The 12,760-nt window shown below is 36.3% G+C and overlaps 1 protein-coding gene across 1 annotated transcript; it reads left to right on the top strand.

The window, feature by feature from the left end:
• Nucleotides 1-3,268: 3,268 nt before the first annotated feature.
• On the top strand, nucleotides 3,269-4,213 carry LOC131901636 (olfactory receptor 51F2). Its single transcript, XM_059252743.1, has one exon. It carries the CDS (start codon nucleotides 3,269-3,271, stop codon nucleotides 4,211-4,213), a length of 945 nt encoding a protein of 314 aa, XP_059108726.1.
• The last annotated feature ends 8,547 nt before the right edge of the window (nucleotides 4,214-12,760 follow it).

Genomic DNA, 12,760 nt, shown 5'->3' with positions numbered 1-12,760 from the left:
ATTCATAATGAAACTATCTGACAGAGAAAGCCCCATGATCTATTCATAGAAAAGAAGACAGCTTATTAAAGGCATAAGCAACTTGTTTAAACAGAAATTTCACAAAGAGAGGTAGGTGAATGGCCAATTCGGAGATGAAAATGTGCACAGCACTCTTATTCATTAAAAAATGAGAACAAATTACAATAAGATGTCAATGTTTATCTATAATGTACATAAAAAACTGTCAGTCACAGATTAAGTCTATTATTTTTACATTTTCTCAAGTGAACATCCACAATGTGCCAAGAATGGAAAAAAAGTAAGACCTAGATATAGTATTTTGTAACATTTTAAATAACTTGCCTGAACATATTTATAGCTTAATAAAATTTAGTAGGTAAGACTACTTGATCTGTAGTTATCAAGAGGGCCAGTAGTAATGTCCACTATATTAACCTAGACCTAGAATATGCTCATGTAAAACCATTGTGGCATAGATCCTTACATTTTCAAGCTAAGTATAAACATAACAGAAAAAGTAGAGGGTTTATACAAGCAAGAATACAGAAAAATGATCTTTTATGTGCATTTGTTCTCTGAAGCACATTAGAATCTGGAGCAGGTGCTGCAATGAATAAATAAGTATCCAATACACTCAACCTATAATAAGTAAGTACAAGTGACATGAACTCAGAAACCTCCCAATGTAAATACAGGAGTGAAACCTGTAACCTGCAGAGAGTGTTAAAATCCTGCACAAGGTATGACCTCAGAGCAGGAGAGATGTCAGAAACTCAGAACACAGGCCCTAGTTCTGACCCTGAATCATGCTGGTCATATTAACAAGATGTGGGCATTGATATGCAAACCATGATTTACAAAGATTTGATTTTCTTATAAACAAATAGTCATAAGTCAATAGTGAGGTAATGAAGAAAGCTTATCCTTTTGTAGCTACAATTTGAATTTCTAAGAAAAAATTTGCTTCAGAAAAACATGGTTGAAAATAAATTAGACAAAATTTACATAACAATGAACAACTGAGCCACTGTTAAAAGAGTTAGCTCTCTTCTCACTATTGGATGGTTTGAGTCATTCTTTCTTAGACACATGGTTAATTCTATTTTAGTTATTATTTTATATTTAAAAATTCGTTTTTTAAAGAAGAGTCTTATGTAACTCAAGCTGTCCTTGAATTGAGTACATAACCAAGGATGAACGCAGACTCCTAATTCTCCTGACTTTATCTCCCAAGTGGCTGGGATTACAAATGGACACAACATGCTGAATATCTGTGTCAACTGAAATTTAATTGTATTCCAGTCAGAAGTTAATTGGTTTTCAAACTTGAATAACTTAAACACGAACATGAAATAGTAGCTATGAGTATATATGTTAGTTTAGATGTATTGCTGAGAAGAGCATAATGGTACGGTAGTTCAATTTGAGGAAGAAGAGAAAAGGGAGGGAGGAAAGTTCATGATGGCTCATTTTCTGAACTCTATCAAAAATCATGATCTGAAGGTAATGGAAAAGTAAAGAACATTTATATTTAAACATATTATGAAGATAGTAAAATGGGAGGCAGAAGTAAACAGGCATTTTGACCTGGTTAGTGCAGTGTGAGGAGCCTCCTGGGTAATTTTCCTTGTCACACCTCTTTGGAGTCTCATGGGCCTTTTGACAGCAGGCTTGAAGTACATGCTGGGATCCTTGTTAGAGGGTCAGATCCATGAGCCACTAGAGCAACCGGTACATACATGTGGGAAGTGCACCGGTCCTTTTGTTGGTAAAACACTAGGGTCAGGTAAGATACTAAGACCCTTACAACAGAGCCCGTGAAATAGTCTGCTGAGGTCTAACTGGAGGGTGGGAGAAACCAGAAAAAAAGAGGAGAATGGAGAGGGATGCTGAGTATGATAGAGTGATGGAATTCATAACATGTTGATATTTCTTTTACTTATGAGAAGCCATGCAGATTTTTCTCAAAGAACTTTTATTTTCACGTTTAGATTCTGGCAACCAGAATTGGAATTTCAATCTTTACTTGAAATTTGTCTTTCTGTAGATGAAATCGAAGTCATGAAAATGAGCAAGGTACTTTTTTTTTAAATGACTTGACAATAGGCAGAGGATTGGTATCAGAAAGAGACATAGGTGAAACTGCAAAAAATGGGTTTATTAGGAGAAAACAAAAGCAAAACAAAAAGAAAGAAGGAATCTACTGTCTTGAAACAACTAATAGATACTAGCTTCCTAAGAGGATGGGGAGAGAAATTTTTTTAGGAGGAATCATCAACAGCACACACTAAGAATTTGATGGTCACTAAAATGAACCACTGGATTCATCAGCTTCTGTTGACAGTGTAGCTTGGATATCTTGGCACACAATGGAGCATAGATACTGAGGTCACTTTCCAGAAAAACTAAAGAGTGCCACATCTACACAACTTACTTTGGATTGTATTTAACACATAGCAATGTACGCCTAAGGAAGCGTATTGACTAAGTATGTCTCTGGAAAAGTACATGAAAACAGTTCATCAGTAGCTTTGTCATCCTGGGTGGTAGATAGACTCCTCCCATGCATGTCTGACCTATAAGGAGTGTAAGGCATTAGTATAAGATATAAAACATCTATTTTGTTGTCTAATTGCATACTTTGGGGAGAGCTACTTAGTTCCCCATCCTCTGTATATGTATGAGAGGGAGAGGAGAAATTTTACTTCCTTGAACAGGATGATGATTGGATAAATATAGATAAGAAAACAAGAGTATCTGCCACATTGTATATGCTCTGGTACAAAACCTCTGGGTTTCAATAGTATACTGTGTCATTTGTTATAACACAGTCTTTAATTTTTTTGCATTAAAAATAAGGGCAAGGATGTCTTTCTCTCTTCCTCTCTCTCTCCCCATTCCCCCTTCTTCCCCATTTCTCTTCCTCTTTCTCCTTCTCTTTCTTTGTCTGTCTTTCCTTACATTCTGCTCGGTTAGGTCTTTTTCTATCTTTGTTATTTTTTCTCTAATGTTTTCTCTCAAGAGTCAGGCAGTGATTTGTCAAAGTAGTAGTGCAATTAATGATTCAATTACTGAGATATAATTGCTTCAAATGCAAAATACATGTGCTGGAGGAGAAGCCTACAGTTCTAGGATATCAGGAAATATTAAAATTCTTTAATAATTAGCAGTATTGACTAAGTACCAGAGAGAGGTTTATGTGATAAGCTGTATATGCATTCTTACGTTCAGTTGTCTAATTAACCTTCTCTTCCCAGCCTCCACTATGCTCATCCTCAATAATACCAATTCCCAGTCTCCGACCTTTCTCCTCACTGGTATCCCGGGTCTGAGAGCAGCTCAGGTCTGGATCTCCATTCCCTTTTGTCTCTTGTATGTAATTGCCCTCTCTGGGAACAGCATGATCCTGCTGGTGATCCTTCGTGAGCACAGCCTTCATGAGCCTATGTACTATTTCCTCTCTATGCTTTCGGTCACAGACCTAAGCCTGTCTCTGTGCACACTTTCCACCACACTTGGTGTTCTCTGGTTTGAAGCTCGAGAGATCAACTTAAATGCTTGCATTGCTCAGATGTTCTTTCTCCATGGGTTTACTTTCATGGAGTCTGGGGTTCTGCTGGCCATGGCCTTTGATCGTTTTGTGGCCATCTGTGATCCACTAAGATATACCACAATTCTTACCAATGCCAGGATTGCCCAGATTGGAATAATTGTGCTGATAAGGAATGTTGCTGTCATGTTGCCAGTCGTGCTCTTTGTCAAGAGGCTGTCCTTCTGCAGATCTTTGGTTCTTTCACATTCCTACTGCTACCATGTTGATCTCATTCAGCTCTCATGTACGGACAACAGAATCAATAGCATTCTTGGTCTGTTTGCACTGTTCTCCACTACAGGGTTTGACTGCCCTTGTATCTTGCTTTCCTATGTACTGATCATTCGATCTGTCCTCAGCATTGCTTCCTCAGAGGAGCGACAGAAAGCCTTCAATACATGCATATCCCACATCAGTGCCGTTGCCATCTTCTATATCCCTCTCATCAGCTTGTCTCTTGTACACCGCTATGGCCGTTCAGCACCTGCCTTTGTCCACACCATCATGGCCAATGTCTTCCTGCTCATTCCTCCTGTGCTCAACCCTATCATCTACAGTGTGAAGACAAAGCAGATTCGAAAGGCTATTATCAAGGTTTTCAATCAGAAACAGAGCTGAATCTAACCAATAATGATCTCAGCAGAAAAGAACATTTAGGAATAAATAATTTTATAGAATGGGGTAATTTTACTCAAAGTAACCAAACATACTTTTAAGATGTCAAGGTATGGAATTTTTAAATTGTAAAATAATTGCTTATTCACTTTCTCTGTCAATAAATTCATATTAATGCCATTTAAATTATGATTTTAATATAACACGAGCTACTGTAGGTGAATAACTTCTCATATTTTTTAATAGCACTAGTAATCTGTATAAAGTAATAATTCATATTCTCTATACAATTAAAAATATGAATTTAGTGTGGGGAAATTGTAGAAGAGTCAGTTGTTCTATTTTTAATTATACAGAAAAAATATTTTAATCAGTTTTATGTGTTTTACTGAAAATTTTTGATTCTCACTGCTTCCTAAATTACTATATTATTGATTAAATCCTAAAATACATACCAGCAATTTAACTTTGAGTCTTGTATCAGTGAATCTGTCTTGTCTTTTATTATATAATGAAGAAAACATAGATCTAGATAAAATCTGAGATTTTTCTCAGATGCTAATTATATTAATATCTCTTAAGCAGCTGAAGAGTAATCATAGTAGATCTGAAAAGTTATTGGGCTCACTATCAAATAAATTTTTTTCTAGAGTTCTATTAATCACTCTCTTTTAACATTTTTAAAACAAAAAATGATAATTTATTTAGGTGCTTATTATTGGAGAAATTACAGCTTATATTCAAGAGTCATCAAAGGGTCCAAATATTCCTTTGTCCAAAATTTAACTGTATTTATATATGGGTGCATATATTTGGGGAAAAACATTAGATAATTTTTATTTTATACTGGTATTGGCATTGCAATTCACGTCACATAGACCAGGATTTATGTTCAGTTGGTGCATTCTGTGTATAGGAGTAAGAAACCATAATTATCCATTTTGGTGGTTGAGACTCATTTGGTTTCAGTTAATACAAGCAGGCAGTTTTTTTTCCTAGTACTTTCAGCAGATAGCTCATTTGCTCCTGAGATGTTAATAAGTTCCCTTGCTGGCTCTGGCTTTGATGAAACCTAAATGGTAATTGGCTTGGGTGCAGTGAGAAATGGTTGGGTAGTTCTCTTGGAGGAAAGATATCATGTGTGAGATACAATGTGGAGGTCTGATTTTTTGTGTGTCTCAGAATAGGAAAAATTAAATTTTTGATAGAAAATAAGAAGAAAGCTATTTACTGACCTGGGATGTTGGAAGATTTAAATATTTGGAAGCCATGTAATAAAAAGTCAACAGTTAAGTATTTCAGGAGTAAGAATATTTTTACATATATATAATGCATATAAAATGTAATATTTTCCATTACTTTATTCTTTTTCAATATTCCCACTTTATCAGATCTTCCCCCAAAGACCATTTCAACCATTTAACAAATAGCTCTGGCTCCCTTTCCATTAAACCATCTCTCTGAGATTTTGTATTGTATGATTTTTTTGTGTGTAGTTTTTTTTCTTACTGAAGGAATCCCTTTGATTGGATTTTCAATTGGAAAGTCTAATTAACCATCTCTTTTTTTTCAAGTTTTCTGATGCTGATAGCAAGTTCCATAATTTTTAGAGGTATTATTTGCAGGTAAAATTGGAAGGCAATATACAAGAGCCACAGTTGTTCTAACACATTTTTTTTTTTGTCATTTAACCAAAATTTACCAGGTCAATTACAAGTGAGAGTCTTCCTAATTTAGCCTGCCACTTCACTCCAGTTTGAAGACAGAAAATACACATCAGTTTGAACAGATAGAATTGGATATAAATAATCATTAACATGGAAGCAAAGTAGTGAGGAAATTGATTAACCAGAACTGTACATAATTTAATGGACATAGATACAAGAAACAAAGAGTGCCGAGATGGAGCTACCAAGGTGAAGCTCTCCTTTTGTTCTTCTATGCCTACAAAGTCATGGAGGTGTCTTATTTTTGACACTTGAAAAAATATCTGCCCTTCCTATTGCCAGAAAAGTCCTTCTATACAAAGATGCTACTGGGAGGAGGGTACTGCTGTGCCTGAAAGCTGTAGATGCTTTCTACATGCATATTTGTCTGTGTCTCCGAGAGTCGGTGACAGGCCATCTTCTCAGCATGAGGTTGTGTGCTCAGGTTTCCAGATATTTTATTATATGGAGCTTTTAAGGTACATGCACATACCCAGGGCAGAGTAGATGTAGTAGAAGCTACCCCAGCCAGAGTGCTGTTCATTATGTACATGGGTCTTCTGGTGTAGCCATTATTGTCACAAAGGACAGGTAGAGAACAACGTCAGTGGTTTAGTGTTGAAGAGAGTTGTGCATTGCTGGAAATCTTTCTTAGAAAAAGAATGCATGACCATCAACTGTATCAAAAACTTATCTTTTAACATCACCCTAGGAAGTTACAAAAAAATTAGGTAGAGAAGCTTTCCTTCTCCCTGTGTTTTTTCACTACCATCAACCAACAAGAATTAACACTGTATCAGATAGCAAAAGAAAAAAAAAGTTACTATGTCCATATCATTATCATAGAACAGACAAAAGGAATGTGGAACTGAGAGTTGGCAAATCAAAATGAGCCAGGCACTATTATGAATGGATATTGCCTAATCTTGCATAACTACATCTGCATGTTTATCAAATATGCTCGATGATTGTCTACCCAGGAAATTAAAAGGAAATGATTTACAAGTCAGATCTTATTTATCCATGGTCAAAGTTTACCTCACAGTTCCCTAATTTCCTCCACACATCTGGATTATTCATGAATTAGTACTAAGCAGTGACACTGGATGTCTCATGCTCTCATTGTTAGCTAGGAAAAACACAACAGGTGCATGGTGCTGGTATATCATGAGGTGATTTCAAGTTCTCCAGAGCTTATCCAGCTGATGATTGCATGTTTATTGGTTACTTTTATTGTTGCTGTGACCAAACACTCGACAAGAATCAACTTGAAGTTTTATTTGACTCATGGTTCTGGTGATAGCAACCATTAAATAAGGAAGGCACTTTGGAGGAAGTGTGAGGTAATTGGTTACATCATGACCACAGCCCAGAATTAGAGAAAGAGGAATGTTGTTACTGAACCAGGTTCCTTGCCCCCTTTATTAACTCCAGCATCCCAGCTCATAATATATGGTTACCCAGATTTAGTGTTGGACTTCCCCCTTAGTTATGGAAATACCATCATAGATACACTCAAAAGTATGCCACATTAAGATTCCTCATGAGTATCATGTCTTAATGTAATCACATTGGCAGTTGAAATTAACCATGGAGGTATGGTTGTTGCAACAGTGATTGGAAAGTAAGGCAGAATGATTTGTTATTGATGCTCTAGAAATAAGTGATAATGAGATAAACTCAAAGCATGCAGGTTCGCAGATCTGGTCATATCATGAGTCATTACTATTCCTGCTGTCATGGGAATCCATATTTGGTCTTTTTTGTTGTTTTTGATATTGTTAATCTGATTTTTTTATTGTTTGAGAATTTCACAATGCATATAAGTGTGTTTTTTTAAGTCAAGTGCACCCCCATTTCCTCCCCTTCAATTTCTCCTGTATTCTCCCTACCACTTTCCCTCTCAACCTGATGTGTTCTTGTATTTTCTCTTATGCCTACTGTGCCCATTTAGTGATATCACTATTGTATGACTATAGAACCATCTGCTGGAGCAAGGATAGCCTTTCCATGGTTGCATCTCTGAAGAAAACTTACTCTTCCTTCCCTAGTATGCATCAATTGAAAGTAGCTTCTCAGCTAGGGGTAGGACTTCATGAGTCCCTCCGCTATGCATGCTGGGACTTTGGCTGGCTTAATCTTGTACTTTAGTCCCAGGGAATCCAATGCCTTTTTCTATGCATGTGGTGCACAGACATACATGAAGGCAAAACACTCATACACATAAAAGAAATAAATATAAAAAGAAATAAAATAAATAAAAGCTAGGCATAGTAGCATGCTTTTGTAATTCAAGATCCAGGGATATCGAGACAAGTGGTTCCTAGCACAGCCAGCCTAGGCTATATAAAGAATTCAGACCACTGAAAAACCCTGTCACATTGTTTAGCTTGGTCTATTTGTGGGACTCTTAGCAGTGACATCAGGGCCTGTCCCTAACACTTGAGCTGGCTTTTGGGAACCTATTCCCCATACTGGGTTGCCTTGCTCAGCCTTAATACAAAGGGAGGAGCTTAGTCCTACCTCAACTTGATGTGACATGCTTTGTTGACACCCATAGGAGGCCTGCCCCTTTCTGAACAGAAACAGAGGAGGAGTGGGTGGGGGAGGGAAAAGGGGAGGCTAGGGGGAGAGGCAAGGGAGGAGAAGTCGGAAAACTGCACATGGGATGCAAAATAAATGAAAAAATTAATTAATAATAATAAAAAAGAAAAACCCTGCCACAATGAAAATGGAGAGCAGTGTCTAAAACAAGGACAGTCATGGTTCTGTGGTATCCACACACATGTCTACACATGTGTGTACATTTGCACAGAGATGTGCATTTGCACACACACAAATGAACACCCTTGTGGAAAGTGAAAGTGAGAGGAAAGGGAGAGGCAAAGTATAACTTTGAATATATGTGTTGTATAAACTTTATAGTTTTATCTTTGTGTTAATATATTTAATTATATATTCATCCCATATAAATATGTTTAACCTTAAGTTAGAAGTTGAGAATCAGTTTGCTTTATTTTATATAGATTTTATTTCTTCTAGGAAAAAAGTTATCATTGAATTGTATTGATTGCTCTACTGATAGTCAATTGCATACTTGGAGTGATTGTTCATTTCTTAATCAATTTTTGTAACAAATTCATTTGTCTTTACATAAATCCAAGCTCAATTTTAGTGAGTGGGAGATACTTGACAAATATTTTGAAGGATTTGTTTGCATAAACAATTTAATTAAAACCCTGTTTAAAAGCCTTCCAAGCCAGAGGGGACATAGTAATTTATAGATGCAAATTTATCAGGGTAAATGCAAACATATTTCTTACATTATTATGCCAATACTTCTACAACATGTTATACAAAGTGACTTGAAGAATAGAATTTAATTGTGCCACAGTTCTGGAATGTGAAGTTCACAATCAGTGCGAAGAGAATTGATTCCTTTTTTGACCTTTATCCCTTATATTGCTCCTGGCTTTCTTGACTTGAAAAAAATCTTTGATTTTAGATGCATCAACTTGGTGTCTCCTTGTCTGTATGATATTAATACTGTGTGTATGTCTGTATCAAATTCCTCATGTATACAAGGTCTCCAGTTACATTGGAGGAGCAGTTCACTATAGACTGGTATGACATTTTGTTTCTGTAACTAAGTTCATATGCAATGACTCTTCTCCAAGAAAGATCACATTCAGAGGTATTAGGAATTAGAATACAAACATATTCATGTTACAGGGGCTCAGTTCACTAACAACAGTTTTTCAGCTAGGGTTCATATATTTTCTTGACATTTGTTTGCAGTATGTGTGACTTCCCAACGATATCAATAATGAATTCTTCCTGAAATTATAGGAAGGCACATTGTAGACATAACCATTTCCCTTTGAGCCAGATGTGATCTTACTGGAATGTGATACAAAGCCTTAGATGATAGAAAGATGGTAAGAGCATCATGCCTAGTCACTAGAGTTGGGAAGCAGTGGCTGAGACAGTGGGCTCATTTCCCAGGCAGCAGCTGTCACTCTGTATCTGGAGAAAGCCCCACTATTTCCACATTACCTCTGAATGCACTAACAGAACCATCTTCAGTGATGAGCAGTGGAGACAAGAGATAACACCCGTAGATTAATTACCTAACAAAGCAATAAACTAAGTTGTGTACATTATGAGATATGTATATGCTATGCTATGAACAAATTTTAAGAGCAATAGAAGACAAAACAAAAATACCATCTAAGGCTGAGACATAATATAACCCAAGGAACATAAATGAATAGATGAGCCACAGATCTTAAATGTAGATATAAACAGCCGGGCGGTGGTGGCGCATGCCTTTAATCCCAGCACTTGGGAGGCAGAACCAGGTGGATCTCTGTGAGTTCGAGGCCAGCCTGGGCTACCAAGTGAGTTCCAGGAAAGGCGCAAAGCTACACAGAGAAACCCTGTCTCGAAAAAAAAAATGTAGATATAAACATCTCTATGCATATTATTCAATCTTTATGAGGGCTTAGAATTCATGACATAAGTCAATTCTGAATCTTTACAGATTCTCATTACTTGTCTTGACATGTTTTAAACAAGGACACCATAGGGTTCAGCTTTACCTGAAAGACTTGAAAATTAAGATCTCAGGATATTATCTCTGGGAAGTCAGAAAAATGGCTCACATTTAGGAGTAGAAACTACCATCAGTGAATTTTCAAGTGTTTCTAAACTTGGCCATATAAAACATTTGCTTGTGAATAGGTTGAGAACTATAATGTACAGTGTGTAGACATTTTACCCTCAGTAATGTTTGCCTGTCAGTCTGAAGAAAATGATTACCGAGTTCAAACACACAGTATTCAATTTAATAGTCTCTCCCATATAGTTTGCTAAGTCTTTTACCAGATCCAAAGACTGCATGCTTTATATGCCTCCTCCCCATTATCCATCCAAGGAAAGATTTTACTAGAAAGCATTCTACAGGCTTCCAAGGGTGTTCTGAAAAGTTATTTTCCTTAGCTTTGGTAGGAAAGAAAGTTCAACTATTCTCGTGCAATGACCCAAAGGAAGCATACTTTAAAAACGCTTTAAGATGATAATTCTGAAAGAAGTTAATATTTAATTGTATGATCAGAATTTTAAAGACTTTCCTCTGACTTAAACCTTAGAATATATTTTCTTTATGAAAGAATTCTTTCTCTTTATTTTCCAAAGAATCTGTCCTTCATTCTGAAATTCATTTTTCTCAGAGATTCAGTAGATTTTAAAGAGACTACCTTTTCAGTTCACTTAATACTCATTGATAATAGTCTCAATAAGTTGAGATTTGTTAAGAATATTGTCTGAAAGTTTGTAAACTGTTGTGCATCTTAATCAATTGTGTCATGCCTCATCCTCAAGGACCATTAAATACTTTCCCGTAGTTTTTGGCACCAATGTCTTTTGTATGTATTTGTTGATTTTTTAAATTACTTTTCTCTTATACTAACATTCAGGTCTATCAATTAAGGGTAATTATTAAAAATTAGGGTTTAAGTGTTCTATTAGTATTCAGAATGAAACATTTAACCAAACAAAATGAAACACTATTTTTAAGAGGAGGGATTGTATGAGCGAGAATTGTTGAGACCAAGATTGGAAAAAGCACAGGGACAAATAGCGAAACTAGTGGAAACACATAAACTATGAACCAATAGCTGAGGAGCCCCCAACTGGATCAGGCCCTCTGGATAAAATGAGACGGTTGATTAGCTTAAACTGTTTAGGAGGCACCAAGGCAGTGGGACTGGGACTTATCCTTAGTGCATAAGCTGGCTGTTTGGAACCTGGGGCCTATGCAGAGACACTTCGCTCAGCCCAGCCTGGGAGGAGGGGACTGGACCTGCCTCCATTGAATTTACCAGGCTGAGCTGAATCCCCAGGGGAGTCCTTGCCCTGGAGGAGATGGAAATGGGAGGTGGGCTGGAGGGAGAGTGGGGGGGGGTTGCGGGGGTACGGGAGGAGGGAGGACAGGGGAATCTGTGGCTGATATGTAAAATTAAACCAAATTATAAAATAAAAAAAAGTGTCTACCACCATTGCCTGGTTACACAGCACTCTTTTAATGTGCAAGGAAGATAAGTAAAGAAATAAATAAATAATAATAAAGAGAATAAAAATAGAAACCGACAATGATACATACCTCCCTATGGTAATTAATAACATTCCCTTACATTTATCAAAGCTTTTCCTTTACATATTCTCAGTTTCTGAAATGCCTTTAAGACTTACAGGTAGTTTTTGTCATCATTTTTTAATGTTACGTGTTGATTAGTTTCATGTCATATAATTGTGATGGTAAAGTCAGGTGACACACATCACTCGCTTACTCCTTGTTTTACCTGGTTTCATATTTATTGATGTAAATAATGACTTTACATAGGCATTTTAGACATATTTTAGTTTTGAAAAACTTATTTCTATAAATTTCTGTAAATAGATTCCAAGGTGGGGAAAATATGTGAATTGTTACCTGTTTAAGACATATTTTTAATCTCCATTCAAACTATATGTCAAATTATACTTCTATCAAGATTTAAAAAACAATGTTTTCAACTTAATAATCTACAGAAGATGGCATTGCTTTAAAGTATTCAGTGCTTTAATATAGGAAAAAATCTTATTTGTTTTTCTTATGATGATAAGAACAGGTTAAGTAAATATGTATTATCCATAAAAGGTCCCAAAACTGTCATTCTGGATAACTTGAAAGTCATTCCACTTCTGAAGGGATGTCAAAATACCTTGGAAATGTGTAATGAATTGATAAAATTTGTTGATTATGTCCTTTGATCATTTTCCTGGAGCTACTGGGATCCTTGGC

Source organism: Peromyscus eremicus, chromosome 1, assembly GCF_949786415.1.
Source record: "Peromyscus eremicus chromosome 1, PerEre_H2_v1, whole genome shotgun sequence".
Taxonomy (NCBI): Eukaryota; Metazoa; Chordata; class Mammalia; order Rodentia; family Cricetidae; genus Peromyscus; species Peromyscus eremicus.
This window is presented reverse-complemented; position numbering and strand designations above follow the sequence as displayed.

Excerpts from the sequence above, each read along its gene's own strand:
- LOC131901636 (XM_059252743.1), top strand. The coding sequence starts at position 3,269 with ATGCTCATCCTCAATAATACCAATTCCCAGTCTCCGACCTTTCTCCTC.